The following is a 16,833-nucleotide window of genomic DNA, read 5'->3' on the forward strand; positions in this document are numbered from 1 at the left end:
AAGATATGTAAGAGGTATTTTAGAGGACAGAAACACAAACAGCAGCAGCAACGGAGGGGCTCTAGTGACCACTTGGATGCCTTTCTTCTTTTTTTCTATGTGTGGTGGTCTACCCACCGAAGGGTAGAAGGGAATGTGTATTCCCCTCTCCTCTCTCTTTTGCCATTGTCCTTATACACATTGTTGTCCCGTGTATTCTCCCCGCATTTCTTTCATCATACATGTAACATGCCATGTCGCGAGCAAGGGTTGGGGTATGGCCGCCGTGGAGCCATACAGACGCTTTGTGTCGATAGAGCTTCCCTTTTGCCTTCCTGTAACGGTGGAAACCAACACCGACGGTACCCATTCCTCATGTGCCACGGCCACGGCGGATCGCCGCACGGTAGAGGCATTTGTTCCCCCGTCATTCCTTCGACCTTGTATCGACGACATCACACCGACGGCACGGGAGAAGGCGGAACGTCAGGAAGGAGGTAACGACACCGCGGGAAAGGGTGAACCGAAGGAAATGTTGGGTATTGCAACAACGACGGAATATTGCACGGGGGAAATATTCTCAGGGTGGCGGTCGCTGGATTTTGACGCGGATCTGGAGAGTCGTTTGGAGGGAACTGCCAACGGAAACCGTAGCAAGCTGACGACTACGGCAAATGAAGAAGGGGAGGCAGAAAGAGAACGAATAAGGCGCGAGTCCTTTCCCTCCATTACCCCCCAGCTCTTGCTTCAGGGATTCTTTCGTAATGATCTCCTGGTGGAGGTGAAACGCACGCGACGGGTTAAACGATTGCGTAATGTGGAGACGGGACGTGTGGTAAAAGAAACTTACGTTGATGGCGGCACTGATCACAAGCAAACGGGGGTAACTGTATTAGGTGTTGTGTCACGCGAAGTAGACATTGTTAAACCGGCGGATTTCTGTTTTTCCCCTTTCACGAGCGAAAATATTGAATCATTTCCAGAACTGTGCAGTGGGAACATTTTTCCACCAGGTCACTTTATAGGCGAGAAGAGTCCGTTCGAGGTCGCTTTAGTGTATGATTCACACTCGGGGAAGAGGGACATGGACCGCCTGGATAACACTGCAACATCATTTAACTGCGATGAGGCACCACTGTGGGAGTTTGAGGGCGTTCCCACGCTGACGATGGCAGCAGGCGACCCAAACATTCCACCGCCACCGAGTCAAGCGCAGATGGATATCCTCCGCCGCCTGAACGAAGGTTTTGATGAGCAAGGTTGCATAGAGGTGCGAGCCGTGAAGGCGCTCTTGGAAGAGCGTCCGGTATGGGTGACGAAGGACCTCATAGACGCCATTTTCGAAACGGGTGTATGCCCTCGCACACACATAAATAAAAAGGCTGTGGCGTGCTTGACGTATATCATTAAAAATGGGCCGTTTAATAGGATGCGCATCCGTATGGGGTTCAACCCATATGCCAACCCCAGCTCAGCATGCCTGCAAAGAATCGCTGTGAAGATCTGCCGTCGCTCTGAGTTAGGTACATGCCTGCGTGACATTAGTCGCGTTCCCTACATCAATGAGGTGCTGCAAGAAATACTTGACAGTAAATCCCACAAGCGAGGCTCAGAGGAGGATAGCGGTGTTTTCAAACGGCCAAGTTCGCTGCCATACCGCCCACGGGGAACACTTTTCGAGAGGCTCGCAAGGGCTATTGGGCTAGGACAACTTTATGTCGCCCTTCAGTTAATTGATGTGAGTGATGACGCCTTTCTACAAGAACTACTTTCAACCGTCTCCGCAGATGCAGAAATTCCCCTTGAAGACCGTACGTGGCGATGTGGTTGGATAGGTAGTGGGTGTTACCAGCGAGCTATCAATCACATAATTAGTACCTTTACAACATTTATTCGAGAAGAGGTAGAACCAGTGCTGCAGAGGAGACGAAGCGGCCAAGAAAACGACCAAGTTGGGGAAAGTGCAGGTGAGCGGTCTCCGTATGCCTCCTCCACCTCCAGTGTGTCACCAGAGAGTTATGGTGATGATGATAATGAGGACTCACTCGAGAGTGTTAGTCCTGTAGACGATTTGTCCCAGCATCCAGATGACGGATGACAATGTCAACTTATGGCATCCTCCACCTTGGTCCCCGGAGGAAAATAAATGTTTAGTTATTTTGTTTAGCTGCATTGTACGATTGGCACGGTGTCGCCATTGGTTGGCAAAGTTGATCGGTATCGCCGCATCGTGCACTCAGCGTGCCTACCGTGTGCGGCTAAGGGGTTCTCCTCTGTGACGGTTGGGGTGGAGAGCGACCGACTTCATTACTGTTATCCATTTTGTCTGCGCAGGCTTCATTCGATGCACCCATGGAAACAGTACGGAGGGGTTAGCGAAGAGAGCAAACGCAAGATTACAGAATCTTGCCAACCCTCTCCCCAACTTGCCCTCGTGCCCGCATGTGGCTGTCAGCAATAGTAGTTGGCACATTTACCTGCATTGTTGGAGGGAAAGGAAGAGGAGGCTGTCGATATCCCGCCCTTCCCGTTTGTTTTCCCATATCTCTCGTGAACCGGCACATTGGGTCTCAAACTGGAATGTAATTTTTTCAGCTGTTCCGCAATGTTGCTGTTGTGGCGATCAGTTTGTCTCACGTGCCGTCGCCCCTCATCTTCCCCCCTCCACTTTTCGTTAACATCCTGTTATTTTCGTGCGCGTGAGAGCACGCAAACATACCTGAAGCGAGTGCAATACAAAACGTCTACCAGCCGCTGTTTGTCTTCCCATTTCACATTTCACACCTACTTAAACACGTATAATCACGTCTTCACTTTATGAAGTATAGAGTCGCAACGTGCCAAGCATGGCAGCAGTGATGAAATTAGAAAAGTTCTTCGTTGCAACGCTTATCGTTGCCGTCACGAGGTGCTTCGCAGAGGAAGTGGACACCGTTGCTCCAGGTAAGGCACCACCACAGGACGTAGTAAATACCTTGTGTGGGGCGAAGCATTTATTAGAAGCAGTAAATAAAAAGGCGGGGACTCTTGCGAGCGAAGTAGAAAAGCATGTCACTGATGCGAAGGCTTCTCTAGACGGAACTGTCAAAGCGTCAAAGAGCACGCAGACCTTGTACGAAAAACTGCAGAAGGATGTAATGGATGCGGGACTTACCGCTGTTGTTGTAGAACGGATGAAGGGAATTGCCGACGCCGCTGTCGAGGTGGCGGCGAGTGCCGAGGAAGCTTATGAAAAAGTGATACGAACGAATGAAAGTGTTGGGACAGCCGCAGCGGAGATAGAAACGAGTTCGAACCACTCCGCGAACCTTATCGACAAAATACTAATGGCCACCGCGGGGGCGGAAGATAAGGAAACAGAAGAAGACTTTTGCAGTGGTGTTGAAAATAAATATGGTGATGGCCTCAAGAATGCGAGTCGGCCGCATTGTCGACTATTTGACAACTGTAAGTTGGACGATATTAATGGCAAGGCATGGCAGCCCACGCACATGGAGCTGGTAATCACATACCATGGGATATGTTATCGTCTTGACGCGGTAGAACTGTCTATGGGAATTGCAAAGGACGCGGCTACGAAGGCATCGCAGATGAAGATGCGTGCTGAAGAGGGAATGGCGTCAGCTTATCAAGAGTCGATTGTCGTGGCGAGGGAAATTGCCGGGGAGGCGGAGAGAAAAAGACTACTAGCAGAAAAGGAGCTGGCGGAAACAAGGGAGAAAGCGGCTGCAGATGCCAAAGCTCGGAAAGAAGCGGAGGAAGAAATGAGACGGAGGGCCGAAAGGGAAAGAGCGGAAAAAGAGGAAGCTGTCGCTAGGGCGGAGCGAATGGGAAAAAAGGGGAAAACAGTAGCCGAAGTTGTGGTGAAGGCTGAACATGATCAAAAGGCAAAAGACGGTGCAAGTGACATCAGCAGCCGGAGAATCGGATCCCTATGGAGTCCATTGCGCGACCTTTGGTTAATACTTCCTGCCGCCTCGCTGTGTTTATGGACTCAATGAAAGAAACTTATAGGACTGTTGAAATTCACACGAACACGTCATATGATACGAACTCTACAGTCAAGCGATTTGAATTGTGCCGCACCTCTCCCGGTGCGTGCCCTCAATATTTCTATTGGTATTCACCTAGCCTTCGTTAAGGGTGAATCCGGTAACGTATAATTTTTGCTTTATAAAGGGAAGATGAAGGGAACTTATTAGTGTGAATAAAGCGGGTGACGGAGGGCTCCCTCAGTGTTTATCCGATTACGATGTGAATGTTATTTGTCTTCCTCAAGTGAAGTTTGGTGTCGTGATACAGTTGGAACATGCCATTGGTTGCGCGACATGATGTTTTGCTGCTGTTTCTTTTAAAAAGAAAAAAAAACAAAGTATTGACAACAACAATAATAATAATAATAGAGTGAATAGATACGCGATGGAAAGGAGGATGGAGGCGGTTGCTGTCATCCCACGCCTAAACACTATGCGCTGTTCGTCACCTGCATGGTTAACAACCCCGTGACTTATCTCATAACATCCCATTCCGACACAGCATTCGTTCCCGTAAGCGAAGTTTTTTTTTCCCCCTTCAATGTGCTTTTGCGAGGCGATTATCCTTAAGGAAGATCCACGTATGTGTTTATGTATTTTCGTATTCATGAATTTGTGTACTTATATATTCGCACAAGTAAAATGAAGGAACAACTGTTTTTGTCTCATATTGTTTTCTTTTTTGTTTTGTTTTCAATGGGAGGACGGTTCTCTTCATTGGGGGAAACCCCGTTTGGAATTTTAACGGGGAAGCGGTTTAGGGCCAATAAAACCGTCTAATGTTGATGAACTTTCCACACATTAAGAAATTTCGTACCACAATCAGCACCTGCTTCTGTTTCTTGCATTGCGGCTTGTAAAGTTGCTGGTGACGCAGTAAAGTGGAAATAAATAAATAAACATAAATAAAATTCTGCAGCGTGGAGGGGGAACATATGATTTATTATGAGAATGTGTGTTCTCGAATATGAATCTCCTTTTTTATCCTTGTGTGTTTTTGCTATTTTTTCTTTTATCAAGTACCCAACACAGTTGATAGGCTGTTCGTACCGCTGCGTCCGAAGTAAAAAATTTTTTATTTTTTATTTTTCCTTTGAACAGTAATAACGATAGCAGCAGCTATAGCACCGACCATCACCACTAATAATAATATTATTGTTGTTGTTATTGTTGCCGCCCCTTCAAATATTATCGGCATTACGTGTGAATAATGAAAGCCCGTTCCTCCCGCCCAGTGACAACAATAACGGTGACATCAGAAGAAACCATTCAAACGCACAATGCACGTGATACCCCACGGACATTTGAGTACAAAACCAAAAGGAATGTACTCATGCGAAGGTTGGAGGAAATGCGAAATGCGTTGGAAGAAGATAATAATAATAATAATAAAGGATCACGTGTGAAACTTTGTTATTATGATATTACATTTAATTGCAGGGATCCCGTCGATGTTACTGTTATGAGTGGCTTTCAGAGATTTGAGGGACTCGGGGACACATTAAGCGGACACATGAAATGCGAAGAAGATGACAGGCACAAATTTGTGGGGTTAATTAAAGAAATTATTCAATTGGATGTGAGTCACCGCGCGAGGAATATGGACAAAAGTGAAATTGCGGTAGTGAGGATTGCAGCAAACTTCAAGGAACTTAACAGCACCTTCACGAGAAGCGCGGCAACACTCCTTTGAGTACAGCTGTTGTTTGCCTGCTTGTTTATTTTGTTGTTGTTGTTTTCTTTTTTCATTTTCCACCTTCAACATTACCAACTCCAATCCTCCACCCGTGTCGTTGCCGCAACCCCTTCAGCATTCAAAATTTAAAAAAAAAAAAGAAACATATATAAGCGTGCGTGTGTGTCTGAGTAATTGGATATTGCATTTTTGACATCCGTTCTATTCAAAAAAGGAACCTGACAAAACAAGCGCATACCGTTTTCCTGCATAATTTTTTTTTCTATTTATGTACTCATACATGCGCTTACTAACACTAAGCGAGATGAAAGATATCATATCATGTGATGCGGTGCAAGTTGTGGCATTTTTTTTTTTTAATTTTTTACTTGCACTTCAATAACAGGACGATAAACGGAAGTGAGGTACGTCAAGACAAGCCAAGTGTGTCGAAGAAATTTATCAGCAGAAGTCGTTTCGGCATGCATTTACGCATATTTTTATGTTTATGCATATAATATAAAAGCATATTCATATACTCATTGGTTTATTATGAGCGTGGTGTAATGGTGAGTGTCATTCAAACATTTACACTATACACTTCTTTTACGTTTCATTGGTGCACTAACATTAAAAGTGGGAGTGCCCAGATGAAAGATATTTGGCTGAATATTTATCCCGCCACGTAGCGCATAAATAAACAGACATATATTTTTATAAATACAAATTTATCGACGCAATGCAACCGGAGCACCACGGTGGCCCCTACGAGTTATATGCCCACTTCTCCTCAAAGAAAAAATATTTTATCTTTTTTTTTTCATTTTATTTTCCTTTTTACACCTGTGCTGGGAAACTAAACGTATGTCCCGTAGTTTTTTTTTTTATGTACGTGTAGGGGAGGACGGTGGGGAAATGGTCGACGTTGGACGCTTCGAATGGGAGCTCAACCATAACACCATTTTTAGCGTGTGCTTTTTTTTCTTTTTTAGTTCCTTCTACTGTTCGCGGTGCAAAACAAAAGAACAAATCGCGTACCGTCATATCGCTCGTTTTTTTATTATTATTTACTATTTCCCCCCCCCCTCCCTTTGTGGCGTTTCGTTGTCCCCAATTGCTTTTTCTTTCCTTTCCTTCATGTTTGTCCATTTACTGACTGTCAGGATCGAAGAACAATTGAATAATGGTAATAACAAAGGGCAACTGCACACTTCGCCGTCTAATATGAGGAACGGGATTTTTGAATTGTGATGCCTTCAAGTTCCCTCAAGTCCCAAAATATATATATAGTGTTTCTTTTTGTCCCCTTTACTTCAGCGGTCATGCAAAATCAGCTCCTTCATTTGTTACGGTGCTGAAATTTACTTGAAGTTGTCGTATTTTAGGGAACCCATGCATGAACACTAACAACAATATTAGTGAAACAATTGCTTAACATATGTGTCTCTGCTGTGATTTCCTTCTTGTGAATTACCTAACGGTGTTCAAAAAGTCATTTCGTTGATGCAATTTGTTTCCCCTCCCTTGTTTTGTGGTGACGTACTTTTGACACCGCTGTTGTTTTGCTGGGTCTGATGGAAGGTTCGGGGACGCAGAAACGGAAAAAGCGAAGGGGAGACATACACTTCTTTTATAATAATAATAATAATGAGGCTGACTTCCCTATCCTTTTGGCCTTCATTAAATTCCTTTTCTTTCCGCCTTGAGCTGCTAGAGCTTTTCCCCAAACTGCATAAACTGCAGAGGGCCACTTAGAAACCGTGCCGTAGCGAGAGGTTCCGAATTGACAAAAAGAAGAGCGCGTCAGTCCTCCCTCACAGGTTAACCGCTTTCTAAAGAGTGAGTTGGAAATTACACAAATATCAACACAGTCCCGCTCACTTATTCGCAAGCCGACTTTCGCGTCACAACATTGCGGCCCTCACAAGAAAGCCCTCGCTGTCATCCATTGGAAACCCGTCTCGGTTGACTTCAATAATGTATGAAACAGGAAGAGTAGCCACCAGGGGAAAGAGGCAGAGAGAGGAACGCCGACGCGTTCCGCTACTCTGGGTGTCAGTTCCATCATGCGTTATCATGGTCTCGCTTCGGTGCGACTTCTTGAACATTCCAGTAGGGGGCTGTGACAGCGACATGGCTTTACGGGATTGTTGTTCTGCAGCGCTTCTGGGTTCATTTATTCCTTCAGCTTTCGCACTTGGGGCCATTCGAGGAAATCGGCGAAGGGTTTCTGGCACCTCAGTCTCATTTAAGTGTGGTTTTCTCCCCCCCCCCCCAATTTCCTTGCCGAGTGCACATCACGGGTGCCCTGTCAACCCAGCATTCCCGAGAAGGTACTTGGGAAACACCGAATAAGTGCGGCTCCCCGCCCCTCTTTTCTTTCGTTGCTTCGGTGTGGCCCCAGTGTTTTCTCGCCCAAAACCACATTCACCATGTCTGCCCACGTTACTGCGAAAGCAGGGCCCTTAAGAGGCAGCCCTCAATGCATAGGATGCCGTTCAACTCTTTTCCCAACCTCTCCATTGATGCGATGACGCGTGGTGCGGTGCCTCGTACGAATCCCTGTCACCTCGGCGGCGATCCCGCGCTCCCCGACGGCAAGTTTCTTCGCCAAAAAAGCGCCGCTCTCCCAGGGAGGAAAATACCCAAACATTCTTTCGCGAGCGGATGTACCCTAAACCGATCCCCACTTACAGGCGAAAAGCCCGTTGTTTACCATTCCCCCCTTTGTTCTCTCCCTCTCTTTGCCCCATTTACTCCACGCACTCCCCACACGTTTCAAAAACTTCGCGATCCCGCGCTCCCCGACGGCAAGTTTCTTCGCCAAAAAAGCGCCGCTCTCCCAGGGAGGAAAATACCCAAACATTCTTTCGCGAGCGGATGTACCCTAAACCGATCCCCACTTACAGGCGAAAAGCCCGTTGTTTACCATTCCCCCCTTTGTTCTCTCCCTCTCTTTGCCCCATTTACTCCACGCACTCCCCACACGTTTCAAAAACTTCGCGATCCCCGTGCACGACGTTCAATTTCTCTTTCCCTCCTCATTTCCTCTAACCCTCACAATCTTCAACCTCACCAACTCCACCATATCCTTAAACCCCCTCGCCTTCTCTGTTGCGTCTTTGGCTTTTGCTTGGACGGAGGCACACACCAATTTCAATCTCCCTGATATATTACAAAGCCCCCACAGGGCCCACTTATCTTGAGTTCACCATTATCCGCAGACGTAAATCTACGAAAGGCAAACAGGACGCAACCAAAGTAATGACTTCTTTTGCGGGCATTCTATGTGTAGTTTCGGAGGTGACGGGGACGGCACACCAAAATGGGAAACTCAGCACCGCAGAAGCACTCCCCGACTAGGCTTAAATACATTAACATAAGAATATAAGATAACATAAGTGAAGCAACGAAAAGAACATAAAAGACTAATATACCAGAAAACACCGCCAACCCCAGCGTAGAGCCTCATCCCGAAAAAAAACAGAGTAAAGATCGTTATTTCTGATATCGGGGTAAAGATGGCAACTCGCACACGGAGGATCAGCTTAAAGTACATCTTCTAATTGCGCACCGCTGAAAAGACAAATAATTACATGCGTTAAGTGTCAACTAGATCCCCTCGCTCCACAGAGGAAATATCCACCGAAACCAAAGACTACATTTCACTGTGAACGGCGAAACACGGGCGGTGCCTCGGATGGCAAGAGGTTGCCCCTTTTGAGGATGGATCATTAAAACATGGTGGGCTTTTGGCGCCCTCAGGGGAGACATCCATAACAATTAGGGGAAGCTGACTACCAACATTCTACATTTATCAAAGCCTACAAACGACCCCCTCCAACATGGGTGGCGGCAGCTTGTCTGTGTCTATTCGTGGTGGAGCGTCCGTTGTTGAGGAATCGAAAACAGAAGGAACTCCAGAAAGCATGGTAACTCCGCTTGGGCTTTCGGATGAGGAGCAGCCCAAGGTCACATCAACCTACTTCCCCACCCTCAAATATAAAACGGCTCTAATGGAGTCATGGAAAAGCCGGAGCCGTTGCGCAGAAGAAGGATGTTAAGTTGATAACCGGTGAATGTATGGAACAGGTATTTTCAGTTGCCAACAGAAGAGCCCTAATACGATAAAGATCAGTTAAAGGAGAGTTCCCCCGTCTTATGTGATCTGCTTTAAACACTCTGAGATAACAATATGGAAAGCTTTGAGGAACTCTGGAAGCAGTTGCAGTTGGATCCCTTGCGATGCAACACTTGGGAATGACAGGGAGATTTGTACGTTGAAAGCCTTAGAGGCTATCGTATTCGTGGAGGGTGATCGTTTGACCGACATTTGGGAGGCGGAGCACGACAGAGTACCGTGCCACACGTGAGAAAGTTGTTGAAGAGAGGAGAACATCTCAATGATACCATTGCACATTTTATTCGCCAAACTGCGGCTCAAGCAGTTGCTAGGAGGAAGGGGTGCGGAGCCGCGGCGCCTGGAAGAATCATGAGGCGCATAAACATCAAGGAGGTGGACCTCATTGTACTAATGAAGAAGGTGTCGAATGAAACAGTTGTGCGGGAATGAGGATATGGGGCTTCAAAACCATTCATCATCAGGGGGGAATGTTGGAGGCTGCTAAAGTTGGTATTCGTGCCGTATCTGTTAACCACTTGGAATCTGGTTGTTAGTGGTTACCGCCTTCCAAAGAGGCAGCCGATGCATACAAGGGCGGGCACATATGCACAGCCCTCTCGCAAAGGCACACTCAACACATTCACTCACAAAAATGTATTGAGTTTCTGGAATTACAGACCGCATGTTTAAAACAATTGTAAATATCTAACTGTGGGCCGTCATTTAGGGGGTGCTCCAGCGGTGTGGAAACTGGGGAAGAAGAATCATTTGGGAGAGAACCGAAGAAGCTGTAGGTGAGCGGGTTGCGGCATCTGCCGCAGCCTCCTAACCTGCTCATGCGGTTTGGAAAAGAGCAAAAGAAACATGTGCATAGTATCACCGCGCCGTTGCCGAATCCAACCAAAAACGCCAGTGGGACAGCGCTGTTTCTACCCGCGAAGCCAACTGACAGTATGCCAAAGCTGACGGGGAAAATGCTGGGCGGCGGGATGAAAGAAAATTCGAGGATAAAGTTTCTACCGCGATGATCTGGTTTACTTCCGGAAATTCCCGCCTTTGACTTCACAGCAGGGGCAATGAATTAAATCAATTGTGAAAAGAATTTCTGTGCCGCCGCAGTGGCCGCCGGCTGCGCTCCGTGCCCAACATCGCGGCACTTCTCTGCTTCAAGGAAACCACAATGGCTGTGGAGAACGGTGCCACAACAATCCTTTTTGGCACTTCCCTCTCGTGGACTGCTGCGTCGAAGTCTCTTGGGACCCCAATCTCAAGCGCATCCTTTCCACCATCTGCAGAAGTTCCCATGCCTGCAGGCGTTTTTTGAGTCTGCTTCGGAACATGGAAATCGTCATGGGAAACTCGTCTGTTCGATACTAATCTAGAAACACCATTTCCCCTACGGTGAGCAATGCTGGCACTCTGACACCGTGATGGTTTGGCACCCTTAGCTTGGTCCGACTCTAATAGCGGTTTCATCTGTGTACCGCCCGTCGCTAACCGCGCAGATGTGGTGGTCTGAGGGGTATTCTTAACGGTTGGGCTGCTTCCTCCGTCCTTTGAACTAGTTGAAAGCGGCGTACGATCGAGTGTACTTTGGGAGGGCACTCAGTGCTTGCGCTGTAGCTGGGCGTTTGCCGCCCTACAAGGGGGAGAAGGCCATTACTCTGGGGTGCGGTATCGGAGTTGAACACTGACAAAAGCAAAGCATTTCCGAAGCGGAAAGGAGCTGTTATGACATCTCATCCCGCTGTTCTCGCCACCGCCTTTCATACCAATCACATACGCGACAGAGGTATTCCTATTTCCTTCGTTAACACTCCACAGCGCGTTCCTCAGAGAGAAAGACAGGCATATACGACCCGCACCACGACCTCACCGTCAGCCCACCCCTAGTAGAGCTCGGAGGCGGTTTAAAAGCTCTCGGCGGTCCCGCCGGCCTCAGGCGGCCTTGAAGTGGCGCGAAAGTGGCAACACACCTATTCGCGGCGCTCCCGGAGAAAGCGTGGATCGAAAGGGCCAAGACTTCCCCTTGTCCCCCTCACATTTTTCAGGTACACTTCTGATTACCTTCGCGGACGCACCCCGGTGGCGCTTTCCCTCCTATGTTTCGGTCACCTTCCTGGACGGCAGAGGTTGCCACACCCCCCAGAAAGCCCTGGATTAAGGGTGGGGGGTGAGCGGTTGGAAAAAAGTTCGGACACTGTTGCGAGCTGTGTGCCCTATTTTGGCGAACACGGTGCTCCTGTGCGGGGAAAGCTACGCTCCTCGCGAATCTTGTGCACTACCGCATCCTCTGCGAAGAGGAACGCCTCCCTGAACCGCAGGGGCTGCCGAGCCCCCTGCTGCTTCACAAGGAAGAGCACAGCCTTCACCCCAGGCGTTACGGCCACCGAAAGGAACGAACGCCGTCCTTACTCCCCGGGATCTGACTCATCAACTCTTCCGCTCCCCCCGGTTGTAACCGGTTTCTTCGTGCGAGGCCGTGTGGGTCCACGCGATGGCCGCCCCGTCGACGGGGCGGCCCGGTTCTCTTGGTATGCGTTCGGCCACCGGTTATCCCAAATTCGTATATCCGGGGCTTGATTTGGGAAGGATCGAAGCATTGTTTGTCGTGGGGCCGCGCTGCATCTGGCTTTGCGGCGTTGGTGGCGGTTTTGGTTTTCCTTTTTGACGGGGGCTCACCCTCTTACGCCGTACCGTTCTCACCGCCTTGACGGGCCGCGCCGTGGGCGTCACGAGAGGTGACCAATAGTTGGATGGGATAGACGCTTTTAACGGATGCCCGGTCCCTTTCCACATTGTTGTGATTGGCCGTTGTAAATAACTTGGTGTAGTCGCCCAGGGTCCTCAAAGTGCGATCAGTGTTTATAAACTAGGTGCAATGCTGACGTGCTGTGAATGGGCCCACTGTTCATCATGGTCGCAGGGTAGGGGTCGGGTATTATGAACGGAAACTTTTTTTGGTTTGCCGTGGTTCTGGTCAGCACCTCGAGACTGTTCTCCGACAATCTCTGCGATAGTGATGTTCAGCGTAAAGGTGCGGAGAGAAGAGGTCGGAGACCGCTTGTTGTTGATCGTCACCGACGGTGCTGATGGCTATTTCTGCATGTATTACTATGATATTTGTGAAGCGGGAGGTCTCACATGTAGCCCTCGGTGGCTCTGCACTGCGCTCTTTCCGATGCAACTCTAAATGTGTTACGGGGGACATCAGCTGGTTCTATTGCCGAGCAGGGAACAACGATTACTGTGCTCACAGCAACCCCACTGCCGTAGCCGAAGGCATCGTCAGTTTAAGGTACAGTCCTTGTTAGTTGGACGATTTCGTTGCGGACGTGAGTGTTTGCCTCTCCAAGTGGTGGCGGCTGAGAATGGCTATACCCGCTTGTGTTCAAAAATCGAACCGCAGCATGCCCTATGCGCATTAACGAGTACCTTCACCCGCGTTCACTACGCTGTTTTCAAATTGCTGTTTGAACGATTTTTCTTTTATCTTGATGTTGCAGATATTATGTCTCATGGGGTTTGTTTGTGGGAAACCCTTATTGTGTGTTGCGGCTGCTGCGGACAACAGTTTTCATTCAATACCTCGGGTTGAGGTCATATAGATCTTCACTTTTTTCGTCGCTCTAGCATATGGCTGATGTCTGATGTTTTGACGTGGGATGGCGTTTTCATTGTTAGCACCGCCAGTTGTGGGTTGCCTCTACAGCATTTTCCAGTCGTTTTTTTTTTGACATCAATGGATTTTGTTTTCTGCTTCAAAATTGTACGAGTATCCAATTTAGCTTGAAGTTTCTTTTGAGTTCTCCGCTCATCTGCTGTCTGCTCGCATGTTCTATTAACTTCTATCTATTTGGAGTAAGAGATGTATAGAGCACGTGCCGTTTCCAGAGATCGGAGCCCCAATCCTTTCCTCTCCAGCATAACTACGTAGTGGGACGGGTCCAATAAGTAGTTACCTCTATGTAATGATTTACCCATGCAGGTCAGTTTCGTGACACAGGGAGGAATTGTTTATTTTCTAACGTTACTGTGCATTGTTTTCCTTTTTTTCTTGATTGAGGAAACGTGCATCTACTTATTGTTTACAGTTTGTTCTCTAACTTTCTTTTTGAACTACTCTAATTATTGTTATTTTGGAACGTATTGGTTACTCACTTTGTCTTGTCCCCAGTCCTTCGAATTGTTTTTTGCCGATTCAGGAGGGAAGGCAGTTATTTATTGTTAGTTTGTTATTCCAGTTTTAAAGAGTTCCATTTGCTTTATCTGCATTTTGGTAACTTGTAAAGGGAGAACTGTAGTATATATATACATAAAGCGCCCGTAGAGTTACGGCAATCTGATTGCTTTTGCCCACGAAAAGTTTGTTATTGTGGTGCTGATAAACTGCGGCTGCAAAGGGTTTTTACCAATGGACGACGACGTGGGGCTTCAAAAGGCAATTTACTCCTCTCTTCAAAGCAAACGGACCCAAGATGCGTTTAACCGATTTTCTAGAAATGCTCCAAGTCATGGAACGGTTCGAAGTTTTCCCCGCAACGGTAAGCGCAATGCCCTGTTGCGTGAGGGTATCATGCCCACAGTACCACGGTCCCAACAAGTCAGGAGCACCACTGGTTGGACATTTTCTCAGTTTGGCGACTACACGGACCGACCCCCTTGGGTAAACCCGCTGGACGAAGAATCTTGTATTCCGAATATGCCGGTGCGTCTCCAACAACCCAGCGATCGTGTACCTGGATGGACTTTGATGTGCTCAGGTGGCCGCATTCAGAGGCAAAATGCAATGGGATCGAACATACTTTTTATATGTGAAGAAGTCCACTATGCTCAGAACACGAAAATTCACTGCAATGATCTGTTGGCGCTTCGAACGGTAGCGCCTCTTCCACAGGGCAAAAACATCGCTTGCTTTACTGCGCAAATCCAAAGCTTGGTAAGTCAAGGACGGTATGCAATGTTTGGTATGGGAATAACTCCCAGGGCGGGAGACGAGAGACAGGGGTTTTGTGTGGCTTTGGTCCATTATGATTCCTCTGGTGGTATTTTTCTTTCGGTGGAAAAGTGGCGAATGACGGAGCAAGACACGTTTGAGCGACTTGAACTATTGGAACCCATGAAGACCCTCCGGTTGATCAGAGAGCGCGTAACCATAACGTTGCTGGTATCATCTGAGCATTTTAGTTTATCAATCAACGGTGAGGTTGTCTGCCCAACCCTCCACGCTCCTGGAGTTCGGTTGGGTGAATCGCTTCCCATACTTCTTGCGACGGGTGGAAAGATATCGGTGAGAGAGGTTGCCGTAGTAGAAGGACACAAACCCCCGGCAAACAAACTGTACGGTAGGCCACCACCGTTTACTTTGTCTCCCAAGAAGAGTGACACAAACAAGAAGGGTATCCCAATAGTGGAAGAGGAGCCCCTTTGCTCCAGTGGAAAGGCAGCGTTTCCTGACAAGGTTTCTAATCGTAAGGGGAAAGTGGCTGATAAGGCAGTACCAAAAGATAAGGTGTTGAACTCAGTTGCACCCTGTGCTCCTCCAGGTATTGCTCCTGAATTACTTGAACGCATTGAAGCAGAGATAATTGAACGGTCTCCCAACGTCGAGTGGGATGACATAGCCGGCATCCCCGAAGCTAAGCGTTTACTGAAGGAAGCCATAATATTACCACTGTTGGTACCGGAGCTCTTCACTGGGGTTGTGCAACCTTGGAAGGGTGTCCTATTGTTTGGTCCTCCTGGGACAGGGAAAACGATGCTTGCTCGAGCTGTGGCTACAAGCGCCAAAACGACCTTCTTCAACATCAGCGCCTCGTCCCTTATTAGCAAGTATTTTGGCGAGAGCGAGAAGATTGTGCGGTCACTGTTCCATCTTGCGCGCCATTACGCACCATCAACAATATTTTTTGATGAAGTTGACGCTTTAATGTCTGCTCGAGGTGGAAACGAACATGAAGCGAGCCGACGTATTAAGAGTGAGATGCTTCAGCAATTTGATGGATTGTGCACTGAAAATGATAAACGCGTGCTGGTTCTCGCAACTACAAATCGTCCATGGGATTTGGATGAGGCCATGCGCCGCAGGCTGGAAAAGCGCATTTATATACCTCTTCCGGATAAAGCTGGACGACTGAGTTTACTCAAGAAACAAACAGCTACTTTGTCTTTGGACCCCTCTGTTGATCTGGAGGAGATATCCGATAAAAGAACGGAAGGATTTAGCGGAGCAGACATGAACCTAGTTGTTCGTGACGCCGCAATGATGCCAATGCGAAGGTTAATCGCGGACAGATCACCGGCAGAGATCGCTGCGATGAAGGAGGGAGGCAAGATGATTGTTTCCCCAGTTACAATGAATGACTTTGAGGATGCTCTGAAGAAAATCCAACCTTCTGTTTCACAGAGCTCAATCAAACAGTTTGAAAAGTGGGCGGAAGAGCTGGGGTCAGTGTGATTACCTATCTTATCTTGTTCATGACGAATGTATGTGTCGGTAAGCTACGTTTTCGGATATTTAGCAAATTTGTCTTCGATTTATAATTTTTTTTTTTTGCCGTCAATATATATTTCCGTGGTATTATGTCTTACAATGTGCTTCTACCACCTTTTGCTACAGTTTGATTTTGTAATTGTCGGATGGTTACATGATCTTCTGTGGTTCTTCCGCCCTCTCCCCCGTACGGGACTAATCTCCTCCAGAGGTATCGTTGTTGTTAGTGTCATATTTGTGCCCCCTACTTTTTTCTTAACAGTTTGTCGTTGTAAGAGGTATTAGGTACGAAAAACGAAGGGAAGAAAAAAGTGAATCACGTGCTTGTATTTTCGTTGGCACTGGATGGAAGAATTACAGTCATCGATCTGTATTACGGTTTTTTTCTTTAAAAAACCGTAACATTCCCCGTTTTACCTAATGATCTTTTTTCTTTTTTAAACTGGATAGTGGTAGTGTAATATTTTCCGTGTTTGTTTTCCCTTGCCCCTCATATATCTCCACTGGTGCGTCGTTAGGCTCTTGTGAA

The 16,833-nt window shown here is 47.5% G+C and overlaps 10 protein-coding genes across 10 annotated transcripts; 8 read left to right on the top strand and 2 right to left on the bottom strand.

Moving 5' to 3' along the window:
- Positions 1-133: 133 nt before the first annotated feature.
- TbgDal_X1080 (hypothetical protein, conserved) lies at positions 134-2,077 on the top strand (the record flags this gene model as incomplete). Its single annotated transcript, XM_011778991.1, has 1 exon — positions 134-2,077. One exon carries the CDS (start codon positions 134-136, stop codon positions 2,075-2,077), a length of 1,944 nt encoding a protein of 647 aa, XP_011777293.1.
- A 748-nt stretch (positions 2,078-2,825) lies between these two features.
- Positions 2,826-3,980, top strand: TbgDal_X1090 (hypothetical protein, conserved; the record flags this gene model as incomplete). Its single annotated transcript, XM_011778992.1, has 1 exon — positions 2,826-3,980. The coding sequence occupies one exon, from the start codon at positions 2,826-2,828 to the stop codon at positions 3,978-3,980; it is 1,155 nt and encodes a 384-aa protein (XP_011777294.1).
- Positions 3,981-4,253: 273 nt separating this feature from the next.
- Positions 4,254-4,622, bottom strand: TbgDal_X1100 (hypothetical protein, unlikely; the record flags this gene model as incomplete). Its single annotated transcript, XM_011778993.1, has 1 exon — positions 4,254-4,622. One exon carries the CDS (start codon positions 4,620-4,622, stop codon positions 4,254-4,256), a length of 369 nt encoding a protein of 122 aa, XP_011777295.1.
- Positions 4,623-5,223: 601 nt separating this feature from the next.
- TbgDal_X1110 (T. brucei spp.-specific protein) lies at positions 5,224-5,706 on the top strand (the record flags this gene model as incomplete). The annotated part of the gene is made up of 1 exon (XM_011778994.1): positions 5,224-5,706. One exon carries the CDS (start codon positions 5,224-5,226, stop codon positions 5,704-5,706), a length of 483 nt encoding a protein of 160 aa, XP_011777296.1.
- An 846-nt stretch (positions 5,707-6,552) lies between these two features.
- TbgDal_X1120 (hypothetical protein, unlikely) lies at positions 6,553-6,939 on the top strand (the record flags this gene model as incomplete). The annotated part of the gene is made up of 1 exon (XM_011778995.1): positions 6,553-6,939. One exon carries the CDS (start codon positions 6,553-6,555, stop codon positions 6,937-6,939), a length of 387 nt encoding a protein of 128 aa, XP_011777297.1.
- A 726-nt stretch (positions 6,940-7,665) lies between these two features.
- On the top strand, positions 7,666-8,043 carry TbgDal_X1130 (T. brucei spp.-specific protein; the record flags this gene model as incomplete). Its single annotated transcript, XM_011778996.1, has 1 exon — positions 7,666-8,043. The coding sequence occupies one exon, from the start codon at positions 7,666-7,668 to the stop codon at positions 8,041-8,043; it is 378 nt and encodes a 125-aa protein (XP_011777298.1).
- Positions 8,044-8,170: 127 nt separating this feature from the next.
- TbgDal_X1140 (T. brucei spp.-specific protein) lies at positions 8,171-8,857 on the top strand (the record flags this gene model as incomplete). The annotated part of the gene is made up of 1 exon (XM_011778997.1): positions 8,171-8,857. The coding sequence occupies one exon, from the start codon at positions 8,171-8,173 to the stop codon at positions 8,855-8,857; it is 687 nt and encodes a 228-aa protein (XP_011777299.1).
- Positions 8,858-10,897: 2,040 nt separating this feature from the next.
- On the bottom strand, positions 10,898-11,287 carry TbgDal_X1150 (hypothetical protein; the record flags this gene model as incomplete). Its single annotated transcript, XM_011778998.1, has 1 exon — positions 10,898-11,287. One exon carries the CDS (start codon positions 11,285-11,287, stop codon positions 10,898-10,900), a length of 390 nt encoding a protein of 129 aa, XP_011777300.1.
- Positions 11,288-13,004: 1,717 nt separating this feature from the next.
- TbgDal_X1160 (hypothetical protein, unlikely) lies at positions 13,005-13,409 on the top strand (the record flags this gene model as incomplete). The annotated part of the gene is made up of 1 exon (XM_011778999.1): positions 13,005-13,409. The coding sequence occupies one exon, from the start codon at positions 13,005-13,007 to the stop codon at positions 13,407-13,409; it is 405 nt and encodes a 134-aa protein (XP_011777301.1).
- Positions 13,410-14,225: 816 nt separating this feature from the next.
- On the top strand, positions 14,226-16,268 carry TbgDal_X1170 (katanin, putative; the record flags this gene model as incomplete). The annotated part of the gene is made up of 1 exon (XM_011779000.1): positions 14,226-16,268. One exon carries the CDS (start codon positions 14,226-14,228, stop codon positions 16,266-16,268), a length of 2,043 nt encoding a protein of 680 aa, XP_011777302.1.
- Positions 16,269-16,833: the final 565 nt, after the last annotated feature.

This window comes from Trypanosoma brucei, chromosome 10 (assembly GCF_000210295.1).
Source record: "Trypanosoma brucei gambiense DAL972 chromosome 10, complete sequence".
Taxonomy (NCBI): domain Eukaryota; phylum Euglenozoa; class Kinetoplastea; order Trypanosomatida; family Trypanosomatidae; genus Trypanosoma; species Trypanosoma brucei.